This window comes from Hemiscyllium ocellatum, chromosome 23 (assembly GCF_020745735.1).
Source record: "Hemiscyllium ocellatum isolate sHemOce1 chromosome 23, sHemOce1.pat.X.cur, whole genome shotgun sequence".
NCBI classification, from domain to species: Eukaryota; Metazoa; Chordata; class Chondrichthyes; order Orectolobiformes; family Hemiscylliidae; genus Hemiscyllium; species Hemiscyllium ocellatum.
In genome coordinates, this window is record NC_083423.1 from 27334008 (window position 1) to 27354805 (window position 20798).

General features: G+C 40.9%; 2 protein-coding genes across 2 annotated transcripts in view; one reads left to right on the forward strand and one right to left on the reverse strand.

The window, feature by feature from the left end:
- The window catches only part of LOC132826718 (lysine-specific demethylase RSBN1L-like), a 71106-nt gene extending 59124 nt beyond the window's left edge, over positions 1–11982 (forward strand). The window contains exons 6-7 of the mRNA XM_060842831.1: positions 1613–1721; positions 10748–11982. Coding sequence (XP_060698814.1) covers positions 1613–1721; positions 10748–11236 — 598 coding nt within the window. The 3' untranslated portion in view covers positions 11237–11982. The remainder of the gene's footprint in view (positions 1–1612; positions 1722–10747) is intronic.
- A 5377-nt stretch (positions 11983–17359) lies between these two features.
- tmem60 (transmembrane protein 60) lies at positions 17360–20476 on the reverse strand. The gene has a single exon (XM_060843162.1). It carries the CDS (start codon positions 20040–20042, stop codon positions 19644–19646), a length of 399 nt encoding a protein of 132 aa, XP_060699145.1. The 5' UTR covers positions 20043–20476; the 3' UTR covers positions 17360–19643.
- Between the last annotated feature and the right edge of the window lie 322 nt (positions 20477–20798).

Sequence of the window (20798 nt, forward strand, 5' to 3'; positions counted from 1 at the left end):
GGCTGAGCATGACTGACACAAGACTCCCCAAGCAGGCAGTCTACTCCCAGCTCCAAAATGGCAGGCGAGCTCCAGGTGGACAGAAGAAGCACTTCATGGATACTCTTGAGGCATTACTTGCAAAATGTGACTTTCCCACCTACACCAGGGTATCACTGGCTCAAGACCATCCAAATAGAGGAGGAGCATTTGGTAAGAACGAGCACCTTGAGACTTGCTATCAGGAAAAAGTGGAAGTCAGGCAAAAAGGCATAAGGAGAGTGCTGCCACACTAACATCTCTTTCAATGACTACCTCTTCTCCCAAGTGTAGCAGTCTGTGGAAGCTGCATTGATCTGTTCAGCCACCAATGGACTTGCCCTGAGGAAGAGTCATCCTTGCTTGCGAGCAACTGCCAGTGATGATGATATTGTTGCCAATTTCCCTTGAACATTTGTTTCTCATAGACTTCCTCTTCTGTTGACTATTTGCTAATACGACCACTTACTTCGTGCTGCTGCTGCATTCAGACCCACTTTCACCCTTGGCCTTGCCTTGCCTCACTTCACCCCACCCTGTTGATTCATAAGGGAATCGATTCACTTAGTGCTTCAGGAACGTAAACCATAATTTGGTAAGGACTCCTGTATACTTGTTGGGAAGAGTTCAAAAGGTTGTGTTTCAGCTTTTTCCTACATAAATTTTTTATGTGTGTGTATAATCCTTTTACAAAGAAGCACAGAATCCCTACAGTGTGGAAAGAGGTCATTTGGCCCATTAAGTCCTGCATCAACTCTCCAAGGAGCATAGCACCCAGACTAAGCTTTACTCCTTATCCCCAGATTTGCAAAGCTAATCTAGCTACTCTTCACATCTCTAGATAGTATGAGGCAACTTAATGTGACCCATCCACTTAATTTACACATCCTTGAACTATGGGAGGAAACCAGAGCACCCAACTGTCCACATAAACAGTCGCCCAAGGCTGGGATTGAATATGGGTTCCTGGTGCTGAGAGGCAGTAGTGCTAACCATTTGAGCCATCATGTTGCACTTAATGCCAGGTTTTGATATATAGTGCAGGTATATCTGTCACCCCTCCCTTTCTAAAACTTCCTTTCCACTGCCCTTTTGTATCATCTTCCAGTTCAGAGGTTAGGTAAATAACCAGTCCTATTCAAAATTATAAATCTGCCTCCTTAGGTGTATATCCAAATAATCTGCAGTGACCAGGAATTCAAGTAAAAAAACAGGAGAATGAGCAACGATGGTAGGCAGAACCTATTCAAATATGAGTAATGTAACTTGTGAAATGTGTGACATTGAAATAAGCATATTGATGAGGACCAATAACGGTTGATTTCATTTTTAAAGAATACTTAGAGAATTTTGATTAGGCTGTTAGTTAGATTAATATTTATTAATATGGCTTTCATACTGCATCCAATAACCATTTAATAATTTGAAAAATGTGCTAATTCTGAACTTCCATTCTTCTTTCCTTCATCTAGGTGTTGAATTTCAGTCATTGCCAGGCACAGTAGTAGCAGCTTATGTCACAATGAAATTGTCTACCTAGAGATTTGTTTTCTCGAAACTTAAATCTAATTAAGAATGATCCCTTTTTTTATAGGTTTGATCAACCCCGTATAACCAAAGATGTGATTTGTTTTCATTCAGAAGACTTCCTAGAGGTGGTGCAGAGGCTCCAGTTAGATCTGCATGAACCACCATTATCTCAGGTAATCCTAGTTCATTCTAGTTTGATGTATTACAAACCTGATCTTGACATTATTAACATTTTAGCTTTTGCTTTAATATCTCAGGCTGCAGATGCATGGCAGATATAATGAAAGGCTGGATAGGCTGGGACGTTTTTTTCACTGGAGGGTAGGAGGTTGAAAGACCTTTTAAAGAAGTTTATAAAATAATGAGGAGTGTAGATAGAGTTAATAGTAGTTGTCTTTTGCCTAGGATGAGAGATTTCAAAAAAAGGGACATTTCTTTTATTGGAAAATGTTTTTATTCTTTTACAAAATTATAAAAGTATTATAACCATTTTATATTACAAAAACATTAACAATAAACTACTTACTACTCTACAGAACACACCAAAACTATCACAAAGGTACAAAACAATCTTTCCACATTAAAATTCAATAAATGATTGTACCTAGCAAATTAGTTTAAATAAACTTAAATTGTACTAGACTAACCTAATGTAACTTAGATTAGATAAAATCACCTTAAATTAATGACTTAAATTAAATTAAACCACTTGACGCACCCCCACCGAGGCTCCCCACGGGAGCATCAGTTATTGTACCTGTATTTATCAAGCTTCCTACCCCCAGCCTTCACGGCTACGTAAAGGCTCCGTTCAATATGGCTGATAAGTCCATGTTTATATAATGTAAAAGGGACTGCCATGTCTTATGAAATAGTTCAATTTTCTGATGCACTATATTCATAAGATAATCTTAGGGGACGTGCTTCAATACTAATCTGCGCCATCCCATGATACCTGGTGAATGGGGATTCCTGAGATCTAGTTCATTAAAATGTTCTTCCTTGCACAATACGTGAGAATGTTGAATGATCTCTTCCCATATTTATCTGGTGAAGGCAGGTTCAGCAGTTCCAAAAGAAGGGCTATTAGATCCACCCTAACTTTAATTCCCAGGATCTCCTCTAACTCACTCACTATGGCATCCCAGTACCTATAGATCTTATGACACGACCACAGACATTGTGTCCGGGTGCCTGTGCTTATTTTATATTTAGGGCATCCTGGAGATGCTCCTTTCTTGAACTTTGCTAATCGCTCCAGGGCCATATGCTCTGTGAAGAATCTTCAATTGCATAGCCTGCGCTTTATTGCATATCGAGATTTTCTTCACATTCTCCCATATGTCCTCCCACATTTCAAACAAAATTTCTACCCCTAGTTCCTGATTCCAGACTCCATAGAGTCTTTCCATATCTTCCAAGGTGTCCCCTCTCTGTAGATGACATGAGTACTGACTGAGAGAATACCCGCATACCAGAGCACCCTGCTCTCCATGTCAGACTTACAGGACTGAGCCGTTAAGCGTGGTCCTTCTCTGTACATAATCCCTAATCTGCAAATAACAGAAGAGGTCCCTACTAGGTAACCTGTATTTGTAGAGTTAGCTGGTCAAAAGACATCAAGACCTCTCCCTCAAATAGATCTCCCAAACAGGAGACTCCCCTGACCTCCTATGCTTTAAAGCCAGAATCCATTGACCCAGGCCTAAATCCTGGGGCTTCTGCTAACAGGGTGAATGATGAGGTCATATGTAAATTACCTTCATCCTGCCGCATCGTTCTCCACACTTTGACCATGTTATAATGATCGGGCTTTTACAATGCTCAGCAAAAAATTTCATCCCATCCATAAACAGCAAGTTAAGGAGGGGACACCTTGCCTGAGAGCCTCGATGTCAAGCCATATCGACCTCCGATCCTTACATGCCCAGTCACTCTCAAAGGACACTAGGCAATTATTTGGTATTGCTTAAAGTCTGGGACATCCAACCTCCTCCCTCCCCCCAATCATCTGTGGGAGTTGCAACTTGGTAAATTTAATAAGATGGCGTCTACAACACCAAATGAAGGACCCAAGCCAGCCATTGAGCTTCTGCAGTACTTGTCTGGGCAACAACAACGGGAGCTTTCTAATGGGGTGTAGTAACTGAGGAAGAACATTAATTTTAATCAAGGCTTATTCGTCCTAACCATGATATTGGTAACCACTCCTGATCCTGCAGATCCTGTTTGATCATATCCAACAATTGCACAAAGTTAACTTTGTAGGGCTGGTGAAAAGCGGGGGTAATAAAAATACCTAAGTCAAGAAAACTTTTTGTGACCACCAGAAAAGAAATTGTGTTCCATCCTCCAGGTCAGACATTTCCACCCCACCCCCCACAACAGGCAGGCAAAATTAATTTTATATCCTAAGACAATGCCAAATAATTTATTCTTTTGAATTAGCCAGGTTACAGACTTTTCCAGGTTAGCCAAGAAGAGAAAAAAAAACTAACCACTACTCTTAATTTGAACAAACAAACAAATCCCTGGAGATTCCCCCCCCCCCCGCCCTCGCCCATAGGGGGCGCCTGTCACAAACCTTGCAACCACTCTGATTCCTTTCAGCTAAGGCCATACCCCAAACCCAAGCAATAGAGAAAGAAAGAAAACCTATTATTTACACACGTAAAAGTTAAAAGTGGATGCCCACCCCATCTCTTCCATACCTCAGCCCCAATCATCATCAATAGCAGAAAAAAACCATCCCTCAACCAGAGAAAACAAACAAAAAAAAAATTAAATAAAGGAAATGGGGAATTTTACATCAAAGCAATGCCAAGTCTGTAGGACCAACAACCGCAAAAGGAAAGAATATACCATCATCTGTAGTTTTTTCCCAACCTAGACCATTTATTTCAGAGTCCAAAACAACCCCTTGCTTTCTCTGCTGAGTCAAAATTGTAAACAGCCCTTCCATGGTTGAAGCACAGCACTTCCAGGTACCTCAGAGTATTAGCTATTCAGGTCTCTCAATTCCTTCCTGACTTCATCAAAAGATTTCCTCTTCTTGATTACAACCCCAGAGAAGTCTTGAAAAAACTTAATTTTCAACCCTTTGTACACCAGGGCCCATGAGTTTTTTCCAAGCCTTCTGCTGGCTTCCATTATAAGTTGCCTCTCTTCATAACATTGAAGTCATACTAGGACCAGGCGGGGCGTTGATCCAACCTGGGCCTGTGCATTGTGATTTGTTGGGCCGGCTCGCACCTGGCCCGACTTGACTCCCAATCCCCGACGCTGCAGGAGCCACTGCTCTAGGAAGCTGACCGTTCTTTCACCTTCTTCACTCTCCAGGACCCTGATTATCCGTAAGTTCTTTTTTCGACCTCTTCTCGCAGTTGTCAGCCTGGTCCAGCAGTGCCCAAACCTGGTCTTCTAGTGTTCGGACCCACCCCTCCGAATTTTCCACTGTGGTCTCCAACACCGTAGTCCTTTGATCGACTGCCTCAACGCGTCGATCTAGCGTTCAGATCTCCTGCTCATGCTTTTGTAGCACAGCAGAGATTGGTTCTAGCGCCGACTCAATTTTCTGAGTTTTACAAACTCTGATATTAGATTCTGCTGCTACAGCAGGTTCAAAAGCACTGCCACGGAAGTCGGGGCTGTGGCCACAGGTGCATCCGGCACTGTGGGGGAGTGCTCTGCCTGCTGCGATCCCCTCGCTCCCTATCCTTTGTTCGTCTTATTCTTGTTCCCAGAACATTAGAATCGGAATTTAAAAGGTTCTAGGTTTTTGTTTTGCTTTATTTTACCAATTTTTCTTATGGATGATTAGTGGGTGGGTTGAAAGCCCACCTTACCTGGGTTATAGTGCAGAGCCCAGCACAGCAGACCTATCAAATCGCTGCCATCTTGAATCTCCAGGAGTTATATTTTTAAGGTGAGAGGAGAGAGATTCAAAAAATATGAGGCGCAACATTTTTACAGACTGGTTCATATGTATTCAATAAATTGCCAGAGAAAATGGTGGATGCAGGTACAGTCAGATTAGATTATTTATTTACAGTGTGGAAACAGGCCCATCGGCCCAACTAGTCCACACCGACCCGCCAAAGCGCAACCCACCCATACCCCTACATATACGCCTTACCTAACACTACGGGCAATTTAGCATGGCCAATTCACCTGACCCGCACATCTTTGTGACGGTGGGAGGAAACCGGAGCACCCGGAGGAAACCCACACAGACACGGGGAGAACGTGCAAACTCCACACAGTCAGTCGCCTGAGGCGGGAATTGAACCCAGGTCCCTGGCGCTGTGAGGCAGCAGTGCTAACCACTGTGCCACCATGCCGCCCTAAACTTATAACACTTAAAGTCATACAGCGTGGAAACAGACCATTTGGCCCAACTCATCCATGCTGACTGGATATGCTCACCTAATCTAGTCCAATTGGCCCATATCCCTCTAAACCCTTCCTATTCTTATACCCATCCAGATGCTTAAAAGACGTTTGGATAAGTTCATGAATAGGAACAGTTTAGAGGGATAGGGACCAAATGCAAGTGGGACTAGTTTAGTGTGAGAACATGGTCGGCGTGGACCAATTAGACTGAAGGGTCTGTTTCTGTGCTGTGTGACTCAATGACTCTCTAATGTAAATGTACAAGATAATTCATGCTTAAGATGGATTAATGCAATTGTATTCAGTATATTTAAATACACTTTTCTCTCTCTCTTTTCTTCACATATACCTCTCACATTGCATCTGTCTCGTGTGTGCACCTCTGTGATTCCGTAGACATTTCTCTCTTGAACAAGCCCCTACTTGCCCCCACCCACTTGTTTTCTGGGCATGCCCCTATCCCAGCCCCTTCAAGTAATCTGACCTGACAATGAAGGAAACAAAGGATTGGTCAGCCCAGTTCGCAAAGAATGTAGCTTCAGTGTTGCCTCAATTCGATTTTTGTTCTGTAAGTCAGTTTGAACTGGTCACTGAGGCTTATCGGTCTGTGAATCAACATGAATATGAGAAAAAAAACAGTGACTTTGTCCTTGTTCGGGGAGACTTTGACCTGTGGGAAAACATCAGCCTCCCAAAAACATTATCAGAGCACAGCTCACTCCACCTGGTGGTGAAATTCAGACAGGTGAACTCATATGAGGAACCACTTGATTAATTTTAACTACTAGATTTATAGAGATAAGCAGCACAGAAACAGACCCTTCAGTTCAACTCGTCCATGCCGATGAGATTTGCTAACCTAATCTAGTCCCATTTGCCAGTACTTGCCCATATCCCTCCAAACCCTTCCTATTCATATAACCATTCAGATCCATCTTAAATGCTGTAATTGTACCAGCTTCCATTTCCTCTGACAGTTTATTCCATACACGCACCACCCTCTGCATCAAAAGTTTGCCCCTTAGGTTCCTTTTGATATTTTTCCCCGCTAACTCTAAACCTATGCCCTCTAGTTCTGGACTTCCCCTCCCCAGGGAGAATACTTTTTCTATTTACCCTATCCATGCCCCACATCATTTTATAAACCTATATAAGGCAACCCCTCAGCCTTCAACGCTCCAGGGGAAACAACCCCTCCCTATAGCTCAAATCCTCCAACCCTGGCAACATCCTTGTAAATCTTTTCTGAATCCTTTCAAGTTTCACAACATCGGAGACCAGAATTGCACACACTATTCCAAAAGTGGCCTAACCAATGTCCTGTACAGCTGCAACATGACCTCCAACTCCTATACTCAGTAATGTGACCAATAAAGGAAAGCATACACTTAATGGTAAGGTATAAGTTCTGCTGTAATTTGCTTTTCCAAAATGCTGCATCTTAGATTTATCTAAATTAAACTCCATCTGCCTCTCCTCGGCCCATTGGTCCATCTGATCATTGTAATCTGAGGTAACCTTTTTCACTGTCCACTACACCACTATTTTCGGTGTCATCTGCAAACTTACTAATGTTCGCATTGAAATCATTTTTATACACACGAAACTCAATTATCCAAAGGACATGGGCAGCGAGTAGTTTGTTCGGTTAATCGAATACCGGATAATTGAGGTTCCTCTGTAAGTGACGGAAAGCAGTGAACCAAGCACCGATCCTTGTGGCGCACCGATCCTTGTGGTACACCACTGGTCACAAGCCTCCAGTCTGAAAAGCAAACCTCCACCGCTACCCTCTGTCTTCTACTTTTGAGTCAGTTTTGTATCCAAGTGGCTAGTTCTCCCTGTATTCCCTGAGATCTAACCTTGCTTAGCTGTCTCTCATGAGGAACCTTGTCGAACGCCTTACTGAAATCCATATAGAACCCATTTACCACTCTGCCTTCATCAATCCTCATTGTTAGTTCTTCAAAAAATATCAAGTTCGTGAGACACTATTTCCCACACACACAGTCATGTTGACTATCCCTAATTCGTCCTTGCCTTTCCAAATACATACAAATCCTGCCCCTTTGGATTCCCCCCAACAACTTGCCCAGTGCTTGCCAATCTATAGTTCCCTGGCTTGTCCTTACCACCTTTCTTCAATAGTGGCAACACTTTAGTCAACCGCCAGTCTCCCGGCACCACACCTTTGACTATTGATGATACAAATATCTCAGCAAGAGACCCAGCAATCACTTAACTTTCCACAGAGTTCTAGGGCACACCTGATCAGATCATAGAGATGTACAGCATGGAAACAGACCCTTCGGTCCAACCCGTCCATGCGGACCAGATATCCCAACCCAATCTAGTCCCACCTGTCAGCACCCGGCCTATATCCCTCCAAACCCTTCCTATATCCCTCCAAACCCTTCCTATTCATATACCCATCCACATGCCTCTTAAATGTTGCATTTGTACCAGTCTCCACCACATCCTCTGGCAGCTCATTCCATACACGTACCACCCTCTGCATGAAAAAGTTGCCCATTAGGTCCCTTTTATATCTTTCCCCTCTCACCCTAAACCTATGCCCTCTAGTTCTGGACTCCCCGACCCCAGGGAAAATACTTTGTCTATTTATCCTATCCACGCCCCTCATAATTTTATAAACCTCTATAAGGTCACCCCTCAGCCTCCGACGCTCCAGGGAAAACAGCCCCAGCCTGTTCAGCCTCTCCCTATAGCTCAAATTCTCCAACCCTGGCAACATCCTTGTAAATCTTTTCTGAACCCTTTCAAGTTTCACAACATCTTTCCGATAGGAAGGAGACCAGAATTGCAAGCAATATTCCAACAGTGGCCTAACCAATGTCCTGTACAGCCGGAATATGACCTCCCAACTCCTGTACTCAATACTCTGACCAATAAAGGAAAGCATACCATACGCCGCTTCACTATCCTATCTACCTGCGACTCTACTTTCAAGGAGCTATGAACCTGCACTCCAAGGTCTCTTTGTTCAGCAACATTCCCTAGGACCTTACCATTAAGTGTATAAGTCCAGCTAAGATTTGCTTTCCCAAAATGCAGCACTTTACATTCATCTGAATTAAACTCCATTTCCTACTTCTCAGCCCATTGGCCCATCTGGTCCAGATCCTGTTGTAATCTGAGGTAACCCTCAGGTCCATTACACCTCCAATTTTGGTGTCATCTGCAAACTTAATAACTGTACCTCTTATGCTCGCATCCAAATCATTTATATAAATGATTATATAAAAATTATACAAAAAGTAGAGGGCCCGACTTTTATGCTTTTTGAAACATCCAGCACCACCGCTTCTGTAATATGGACATTTTTCAAGATATCATCATCTATTTTCCCACATTCTATATCTTCCATGCCTTTCTCCACAATGTACGCTGATGCAAAATACTTGCTTAGTATCTCTGTCCATCTCCTGCGACTCTACACAAAGACTATCATAAACGCCATTTCCCCTCCTCTCTTGCACCCCTTTTCTCTCCTTCCTGTAGCATTTGTTTCCTGGAACATTAAGCTGCCAGTCCTGTCCATCCCTAAGCCACTTTTCCGTAATTGCTATGATATCCCAGTCCCATGTTCCTCAGCATGCCAAGTTCATCTGCCTTCCCTATTAGGCCTCTTGCAAATCTCCCTGTCAGTTTATTTGTCCCCTTCCAATTCAGGTGCAATCTGTCCTCCTTGTACAGGTCACTTCTACCCCAGAAAAGATTCCACTGATCCAAAACTCTACCCTTCTCCCCTGTACCAGCTCCTCAGCCACTCATTCATCTGCTCTATCCTCCTATTCGTACCCTCACTAGCTCGTAGCATTGGGAGTAATCTAAATATTACTACCCTCAAGGATCCCATTTTTAAATTCCTGCCTAAGTTCCTTTATTCTCCCTTCAGAATCCTTTTCCCTTCCTGTAGTTAGTTCCAATGTGTTTCTGCTGGTCCCTCTCTCTCCTTTGAGAATATCTGCACTTTCTGAGATATCCTTGATCCTGACACCATGGGGGCAACACACCATTATGATTTCTTGCAGTCGGCCACAGAAACGTCTGTCTGTGCCTCTACCTGGAAAGTCCCCTATCACAATTGTTTGCCTGGAACCTGACGTATCCTTCATTACATTAGAACCAATCTCAGTACCAGAAACTTGCCTGTTCGTGCTGCATTCCCAAGTGTCCATCACCCCTCACATTTTCCAAAACAGCATACTTGTTTGAGATGGAGATAGCCACAGGAGACTCCTGCACTACCTACCTCTCCTATCTTTTTTACCTGCCTGACTGTATCTCTGTTTTTTCTCCCTTCCTACAACTGCTATCCATCAACTCCGCGCCCTCTGTTCCTGTAAGTTCCTCATTGCCTCTAACTGCCAGTCCATCTGACCAATGCAATCTGATAGGATTCGCAAGCAGACACACTTACTGCAGACATAATTATCTGTAACATGGAAGCTCACCCTAAACTCCCACATCTGACAGGGTATATCACTCTACCAAAGGCCATCTTCGCTCCTTCATAATCAACAGATCCAGAAAATAGCACCATCTTTTTGCTCTTAAAAACAGTGCTCCAGGCTAACTTAGTACTTATCACTTATATTCTTAAAATTTAATCAAGACACAGACCTCAATAAAACATATAATCCAGAAATAACCCACTCTATTATACTAGTTTGGAAACAAAAGTTAATTCCTGGGGTGTATTAATGCATTTGAAACTACTATATTGTATGTAATTTGTGGATAGTTTGCATTTCTGAACCCCATTTTCTCATCTTGTTTTTAGTGTGTTCAATGGGTAGATGATGCAAAACTCAACCAGATACGAAGAGAAGGTATTCGCTATGCGAGAATTCAGCTATATGACAATGACGTATATTTCATTCCCCGGAATGTTGTACACCAGTTCAAGACTGTCTCTGCAGTTTGCAGCTTGGCATGGCATGTCCGGTTGAGACAATATCATCCAGATGCAGGAGAACCATGTGCTCAAGAATGTGCTTTTGAAGGTCCAGAAATGCCACCAGACACCAAGTGCCCTATTATCAAATTGGAGACTGATGACAAAAAACAGAGGGATGATATCACCTCTGAAGATGCAAGACATCAAGAAGTAAAAATAGAACTTAATATCACAGAACTCCCAAAAATGGAGCCTGAAAGCACTGAATCACAGTTTGTAATAGAGTCAAAAGATCTAGTGTGTTCAAACACCCAAACTGAACGTGGAGATGAACAACAGCTACCTTCAGTAAAGCCAGATTTGCATGAGTAGCAACAGAACTTTTCTTACTGACATCTGTGTATATTCTTTGGAGCTTTTATTTTTTTTAAATGTATCTGAACAATGGTGTGATGTACAATATATGTTCTTGCTTATGTAAGTTCTATGGGGCAAGCTTGTTACTGTTCTTAAGACTGTTACATGGTAGGACAGAAAAGTACATGTAGCTTTGTAACATTCCTCAGTGCCTGTCCATAACTGTGAAACTTAACAGCACTTAAGGGGCAGGTGCACTGTCATACCACAGGTTAAATGGGAAAAATAAAAGGTTTTAAAAATTACTTTTTTGTTTTTAGATAAGTCATGGGAATAGAAGCAGAGTTGACCTCGGCATATACTTTTTTGTAAGCTGAGCCAAATTTGTTTCCAAATTCAAGCTTATCCATAGAGCTTATGTCAACCTAGTTGCAAGTTTGAATACTGGTATTTGTGTCAACACAGTGTAAATACATTTTTATTATAATTATGTAGTTCAATTTCAGACTAAAATCTGAACCACTTAATAAAGGTTCAGTGTACTTTAATGTTTTTATATATGTAAGTACCAAACGTAGTAGCCTTCGGCTATTTTACAGTACATTATTTTATTTCACCTAACGTAGATGTGACAAAATTTGTGTAACTGTGCAGACAAATCAGAATTTTCTCTCTTCTTTCTCTCCCAGGGGGAGGGGAGAAGGGAAATGAGTGCAGATGATCATATTCTAGATTTTAAAATAAAGGTATTCATTATGTGATGTTGTCTAAGACACTGAAGTACCAGTAGCCGACTTAAGCTAGTTTATAATGGTTATCCATTTCTTCACTAAGTTTCTGCAAACGCTGTCTTCACAAAATTCAGTTGTAATTCTAATGTCTCACCAGTGGTGAGCCTTTTTACTAGACTGCCATACCTTTTTTTCAGGACAGGGCAAGTTTTAGAAATTCCAGCATCTATTAGCAATGTACACCACAGCTTTATTTCCCTAATGCATCAAGTTAAACGAAGTTAGTGTTCTATGGCGTCAGCTCCAGTTATGAGACCTAGGATGATGTTTGTTTTCAAATCGTTTTCTGTCTGTACTTGTTTGATACAGCAATGCAGTTTGTATGCCAGTTCCAAGGGAGTGCCACACTGTCGGCAGCTCAGTACTGACAGTAAGCTGCTGATCTCAACAAGCATGTATCAAAGATTTTCTGGGGTTTAAAGAATACTTATTTCTCTATTCTGACTTGAATTTGGCACAATCTGCAGCATCCTACAACAATGTAGGCAACCGATCTGTCATTCCAACTTGCAGAGCATAAAGAAGAAAGCAAGGATTATAAATGTATGTTTTAATCCATGCACTGAAAGAAAAGCTAAAGTATGTTTTTTTTTAAAATGGAAGTTTTAAGTTTCAAAGGTTCTTAAAGAAAGAAGTTCCACATACGTGAAATCAGTTGTCAGGGCCAGAAAGATTGTTCACCATTAATTATGAAGTTTCTAATCAATCTGCTCAGATTTTAAGAGACACTTCTGGAATGGATGGGACTTGAACCTCTGTCTTCTGACTCAGAGGTAGGGACACTACCACTGCACCTCAAGGACCCCAGTAATTATGATTTAAAATGCTAATTATCAGTTATATCTGATTAACCATTTAATTGATTGCAAAATGAGAATAGCGTGTTGATAATGTCAATTTCTTGTGATTGTTTGTGCTGGTTGTTCCCATACCCCTTCACAGAGACAAAGTATCACTGACAACAATTTTTGTTTATCTGCATTTACCGGCTTTTCTGGATGCCAGAAATTGCTATTACTTTTTGCCGTAGTAATGGTGAGCACCAATGGTTTTATCATTAGAAATACAAATTCTAAACCATTGCCTTTGTGTCACTTGTTAATACTGAAAATAATGTTCTGCAGTTGCACCAGATGTGTAATATTAGAAAGTCATCGTGATCTAAACCGTAGCATTTATCCTGAGATCATCAGTTCAGTTTTGATAGGTGTTGGTAATGAAACTACTGTTTCATTTAATTTGGGCTGGATTTAAGTCCTTGTTATCCAACACACACAATCAAGATGGTATCATGCCACCAAATCAGATGACCATTCTTCCTGTAACATCATGGTATTTCCACATCCAAATCTCCATTGCTTACAATGTTCTATTAATATGCATGTTAAGATTTATTGCACTTTATGGGAAGAATTGTGGGGTGATCAAACAGGAAGAGAAAAGATGGAGCAATTCATTACTGTTGTATTAAGTCAGTTCATCTCAGCTAAGCCAGTTCTTAAGAGCACTCCAATTGTATTGAAGAAAGAAAAATGAACTTGTTTCTGGACCTATATTGTAATTAACGAGTTACATAAATGAAGTATGGTTTGGACACAACACTAATGTTTTCCATATTAACAGTTTGATTATAACTTGCAGCCAAAGTTTGCACATTGTAATCTGGACCAAGTGGCTGATACTTTGAGACTCAACAGTGCAAGGAGAAAACAACTTCTATGAGTTCAAATGAGCATTTTAAAATTTGTTCCCCACCAAATGTAGTCGTTCTGTGAAGTTCTTCTGTTCATTAATTTGTCTTTTATATGGTTATGTTTTCATCTTGTCCACTTGTTCTTCACTTATTATCGTCTCTTTAAGGCACAATTCCTGTAGAACTACAGTTGCACATCTACCCTCTGTCTAAACAAATATTTCTTTGTGAATTACAAATGGTGAGTATTTTACCACGGGGATATCATAGCTAAATTTGGTCATCCTTTAGTCACGAGGAATTTCTACAAGGGCCATTGGCTTAGTATGCTCTGGCATTCTACATAGAACATGACAGTGCAGTACAGGCCCTTCAGGCCTCGATGTTGCGCCAACCTGTTGAACCAATCTGAAGCCAATCTAACCTACACTATTCCATTTTCATCCATGTTTATCCAATGACTATTTAAATTCCCTTAAAGTTAGCAAGTCTATTGCTGTTGCAGGCAGGGCATTCCACGCCCCTATTGCTGAGTAAAGAAACTACCTCTGACATCTGTCCTATATCTATCACTCCTTAATTTCAAGCTATGTCCCCTCCTGCTAGCCATCACTGTCCGAGGAAAAAGGTTCTCACTATCCAGTCTATCTAACCTTCTGATTATCTTATGTTGCAGTTGTCTCAGTAAGTCACCTCTCCACATTCTCTCTAAAGAAAATAGCCTCAAGTTCCTTGTAAGACCTTCTCTCCATACCAGGTAACATTCTAATAAATCTCTTCTGCACCCTTTCCAAAGCTTCCACATCCTTCCTACAGTGACCAGAACTGCACATAACATTCCAAGTGCGATCGCACCAGAGTTTTGTAGATCTGCAGCATGACCTTCTGGCTCCAAAACTCAATCCCTCTATCAATGAAAGCTAACACACTATATGCCACTTTGACAACCCTATCAACCTGAGTGGCAACTTTCACGGATCTATGTACATGGACACAGATCTCTCTGCTCATCTATACTACCAAGAATCTTACCATTAGCCCAGTATTCATTCTTTATTTCAGTTGCTCCTTCCAAAGTGAATCACCTCACACTTCTCCACTTTAAACCCCATTTGCCACCTCTCAGCCCAGCTTATCTATATCCCTCTGTAACCCACATCATCCTTCAACATTGTCCACAACTCTACTGACCTTAGTGTCATCTGCAAATTTACTAACACATCTTTCAATGCCTTAGAGGTCATTTATAAAAAAAAAAGGGCAAACAGCAGTGGCCCCAAAACAGATCCCCTCCCACTCTGCTGAGGACATGGAGGTCCTGGGCCTCCTTCACAGCCGCTCCCTCACCACCAGACACCTGGAGGAAGAACGCCTCATCTTCCACCTCAGAACACTTCAACCCCAGGGCATCAATGTGGACTTCAACAGTTTCCTCATTTCCCCTTCCCCACCTCACCCCAGTTCCAAACTTCAAGCTCAGCACTGTCCCCGTGACTTGTCATACTTGCCTATCTTCTTTTCCACCTATCCACCCTTCTCCCCCCCCCTCACCCGACCTATCACCTTCATCCCCTCCCCCACTCACCTATTGTACTCTATGCTACTTTCTCCCCACCCCCACCCTCCTCTAGCTTATCTCTCCATGCTTCAGGCTCTCTGCCTTTATTCCTGATGAAGGGCTTTTGCCCGAAATGTTAATTTTACTGCTCCTCCAGCTGTGGTCTTCCAGCACCACTAGTAACTGAATTTCAGGATGAACATTTCCCATCAACCACCACCTTCTCTTTTCAGCTAGCCAATTCACGATCCAAATCGTTAAATCACCCTCAATTCCCACACTTTTATTTTGTGCAATAGCCTACTATGGGGCACCTTAAAGAAAGCCTTACTGAAATCCATATACGCCACATCAACCTCCTTACCTTCATCCATCTGTTTGGTCACTATCTCCAAGAACTCAGTAAGGTTTGAGAGGTACAATCTACCCTTCTCAAAACTCGATTATCCCTATTCAACTTTTTCCTCTTGAGATGATTACATATCCTATCTCTTATAACCTTTTCCAACACTTTAACCATAACCCGAGTAAGGCTCACTGGTTTATAACTATCCGATGTGTCTCTACTCCCCTTTCTTGAGCAAGGACATTTCCTCTCAAAGCCAGGTTTAGTATCTTTCTACCATTATACTGTGATTGCTTAGAGACCAATGATGAGAACGGCAAAAAGTTGATACTGTGGGCTGAAAGGTTATAAGGGATTTCGTGGAAAACTCTAGCAGATTGTATTCCAGCTAATGAATAATTTATTAAATAACTACATAGTAAATTAATGTTGTAAATATGCACATTTTTAAACCCTCTTCTGCATCTCCTCATGCACCATCTGAAACTTAAAATATTTGGGAGATATGAATCATCTTGGATTTTTAGATCTGAAATTTGTCTGAGAGATGTTCTTCCTTAACACACAGTGCAAGTGTCAATTGTATAAAAGAATTTAATTGGAGGTAATACTCAAACCAAATGCAGTAGCTGAGTCAATGCTGAGAACAGCCTTTCGTGTTACATCATCGGTGATTTAATGTCTTTACTTACAGTAGCATGAGAGAAATTAACACTATTAAACTGATCTCCAAATTAATTTTGGAATATCGACAGTTTGTTATGGTGGTGTGCCTTTAATTAAACTAATTATCCTAAATCAGAGTAGAAAGAAGGTTTCACCCACCCATCAGGATTCAATTTTGAATGCATATTAGAAGAATCCTATTTGATCTCGGTGGAATGTTCTTGTCTTCAGTGCCTATCTTTCTCTTGCAACTTTCCAAAGAATGGTTGGCAGTCCGGTCTTTATGCAACAAAGAATGCAAGGATCTCCTTGAAGTAAAGCTGACAAAATATCTACTGCTTGCTGTTTTCTAATGAACCATGGAAAAGATATGTCAAAGATGGGGGCATTCTTCCCCTCTCTTGCCCCCTTACCATCCATCCATCTTGTTCATACTGTCCCAAAGACACCTAGATGCCCTTTCTAATCCCATCTTTGTATAGAACTCAAGTTACAGATCCAAGATCCAAGTGCTTGTTCAAATAGTACATTAGGGATGTTACTTAGTACCTAATCTTCAACAACTTGTACAAATTTGCCCAATAATTGGGGAAAAAAAACAATGCTTTGCAGCTGCAAGAACCTCTCACCATTGTGGAACTCTGCTCTCTCTTAACATGACTCTGTACTCGATCAGCGATGCGATGTAGCTGGATTCATTGTGAATGAACATCAATAATGGCTGGCTGGGCTGAGAGAAGTGAAAGGATAATACACAAGCCAGAATCAGAGGAACAAAGAAATAGGGTGCTGGGTGAATTTGTGGGGCTGTTGGAAATTAGAAAATGGGGAATTTCATAAAGGAATTTGAACAATAAGGGAAGATTCGAGTTTAGATGCTGATGGATTAGAAATTCTAGACCAGCAAAGGAGAGGGTGATGGATGAGCAGGAATGGATTGGATTAAGATAGCATTGTTTTGGATTAGGTTAGTTGCTAAGAGAATATACCCAGTACTTAACAGAAAACAGCACTAGCATGTTCAGTATTTCTTATGAAGAAAGAAAAAGAATAATAGAAGTTTGTTTAAAAACTATGAAGTTTAATGAGATACAAGTATGTGGGGGCTTCCATTAAGGCCCAGAAATAATAACTACAAAGAATAACATTTATATACAGTTCTTCATGACCATTCAACATCTGTGCTGAAAATGTGTTGCTGGAAAAGCGCAGCAGGTCAGGCAACATCCAAGGAACAGGAAATTCGACGTTTCGGGCATAAGCCCTTCAACATCTGTGCCAAACGTTTTGAAACAAATGTTGAAACTGGAGAAACTCCACTCTGTCAGAACTTTTTAAAAAAATTCCAGCACCTTTCAGTTCTGCATTCAATAGTAACTTTTTCTTTCTCAGGTGCTGCTAATCTGCTGCGTTTCTCCAGCATTCTGTTTGCTAAATCAGAGTGGAATGAACGTTTCATCCAACCATCTTAATCTAATTCTAAATACATACATAATAGAAAATAGGTTCAGATTCCACATTTTGCTCTTAAGTTTTAAAAACCAGTTAGCTAATTTGAGCCCAGCATTACTCCACAAACAGCAATGTAATAATTATCAGAGAACCTGTAATGTTTTCTGAGCTGTTGTTCGAGGCCAAATAATGGCCAAGACACTGGGAAATTTCCCCATTCTTTGTCAAATATTACCTACATTCACCTAACCAGACATGGTGCCACGTTTCGACATTTCATCTGAAAAATTGCATTTCTGAGAGCTCAACATTCCCTCTATCTCAACCTCAAATTGTGTGCCTTAAGAGTGGAGAGAATGTAGAGTTCATTGACAGAAAGGTTGAGCCAAATGATAGCTACATAAAAGGAGAAGAATCGAAAGTTATGCTGGTTAGATGAAGCAGAGTGGGAGAAGGCTCATAGAGTATAGACACACCATGGTCCAGTGCTGTTCAATCTATGGAGATGGGAAAATGTAGAAAATATACCTTTCAGTCTAACAGTGGAAACTGTGGAGGGGGCAGAAAATGATGGGCAGATGGTTGTGGGTGGGAGTTGACATTCCAGAAAAATAACAATTGCAAATCACACTTTGTCCTCCCACTGGTCGGGGTAATTTGCCCTAACTAGCTGTCCGAGAGGGCTATTTTCTTGGGTGAATTTGTTACCCATCCCCTTGTATTTTTAGCATTTGTGTTGATGGTCCCTGCAATGTTCTGCCTATAACAATAACCCTGATACACACCCTTCTATAGGGATGATCTTGTAGAATGGGACTGGTTGAGGCCTCCATAAAGAGCCTGTTGGCTTGACCTTGTCCAAAGTGTGGTGAATTTCAGGTTAAATTCCCCACCAGTTGTCTCTCTCTCTCTCTCTCTCTCTCTGAGAGCAGCCCTATGGTTCTCTTAAGACAAAAGCAACTTTAGAGTTGGGTGTTAAATGGAATCTATAACGGGTCCCTTCCCAAATTGTGGGTGGGGTTGGGGGTGTATGATAGGGAGCATTTGTATCCCTGACCTTTACCTACCCTATTCCTAAGTGGGTAAGGTGCTACAATTACTGATATTTTCTAATCAGCCTATTCAGAGATGATGTTATACACCACTGACACAAGTGGCACTTGAACCTAGACTTCCTGCCTTACAGGAAAGGGCATTTAACACATTGTTACTCATTTACTGTATCTTTCACAGTCCACGTTGTTTTGTTTTGGAAATATGCTCATGGTGTAAAAGAAAAAAAACCGTGCATATTGTTGACATTTAATACAGCAAGTGACTGGAAAAGATACGTGCATTATTTGGATTTTGTGCAGATTTAAAAATATTGCAATCCTGTCATCAACTGCTTGCTTAATAAACCATGTTTTGAATGTGCTTCAACTCAGTGCTGCAGCCTTTACCAAATACTACTAGTACATATGCAATAGGTCAATTCATTACAATTATCCTCGAATTGAGCAAATCGTGATATATATATATTAGTTAGAAATAAGACTATTTTCTGAATTTGTGCTTTATAAATAAGAAAAATTAAAGCATTAACCAGAAACTTCTCATATAGAAAAAGGGGCTGTCCCATGTTAGTGTAATTATCAAAACGTAAAAAAGGTTTTGAATTTCGCTAATTGTATATTTTGCTTGAACAAACTCGTGATATGGCTACATCCATTTCTGATTTTTATACATGATAACTTCACAAAGCTCGATGAAAGCAGCCGCAAATTGTGACATTTATAGAGCGGGACACTTGAATTTAAAAACAATTGTAATACACCGTCCAATAAGTTTTTCGGTATATTTATGTGGAATCCCGCATCAACTACTGATGCTGGGGCAATAATTAGCGTCACGACCAGAGTGTCCCTAATTGTCCATTAGTCTTGTCTCATAGAATACATATTATAGACTAGATCACCAACTGCTCCAATGAGCAAGAGCCAGAGTGGTATAAAAATGAAAGTGAGTTTCATTTGTGAGAAATGTTCCAGTCTGGCGCTCAGTGCCAACAGAAAACTTAGTTTAAGCAGCATGGCGCAGAAATACCAGATCTCTTTCTTGAGATTATTACTGTTCCTGTCATAGCCCGATTTGCATCTCCCTATAATCTTTACGATCGACATCATTAATAAAATGGTATCAAAAATCCAGAGCGGGATGAATATGAGGATCCAGTTCCAAGGGGCTTTGTCGTCCAATTTCAGGACCAAAACAATTAAGAAGAGCAGGGTAAAGAGCCAAGTCATTAAAACCCTCTGTGCTAATGACATTCTCATTTAAAACAGCTGCAGGAAATACTGCCCGCCGCCTTTCGAATTTCTGCTCGATGTTTCAACAAATGTTACGATGCTGTTGTCCAAGTTTCATTTCATATTTTACATAAACAGTCTCTTACGTCAGTGCTAACCGTTCTCAATTACATTTGCACGTCGGTTTCTCCATTTTATTCTTCATGATACTTTGTCTAATAACATCGACTTCGTAATATCCGAATGTAGACTAAAAAAAAAATCACCGCTTGGCCATCGTGACAAAGATGTCAAATATGAATCGGATTCGGGTTAATAAGACTACGAACAACAGGCGAAGCTGCAGCTCATATTCTTTCGCAGACTCTCCTTGCAGCACCCGAGCTTTCCTCTCCCTTTCGACTAAAGCGAAACAACATGTAGCCTTTGTCTCACGCAGAGTCACGCCCAAAGCGTGCGCGATTGGTAGTTTAAAATATTTTTTGAATTATATTCTGTTTGCAATTGCGATATCATACTGTCAGTCAGCCATATGGTACACTTCCGGGAACGATAATCGGAGGCCTTTCTAAAACAGTAACATTGTGCGCTTACTGGATATACGCCGTTTTATATGGATGGTTTAGTTGTAATTACTTAACTTGTCAATAATAAATTTTACTTACAGTGCAATTTTATGGAGGGCTGACATAAAATCAATGTTCTTAAAATTAAACTAATTTTAATCTAAGCTCTAAATAAGGTAACTTTTGGAATACATCGTTAAGAATTTAGGGAAATTAA

What these genes read in the sequence shown, in the direction of transcription:
- tmem60 (XM_060843162.1), bottom strand. Translation starts at nt 20,042, where the DNA reads ATGAGAATGTCATTAGCACAGAGGGTTTTAATGACTTGGCTCTTTACC.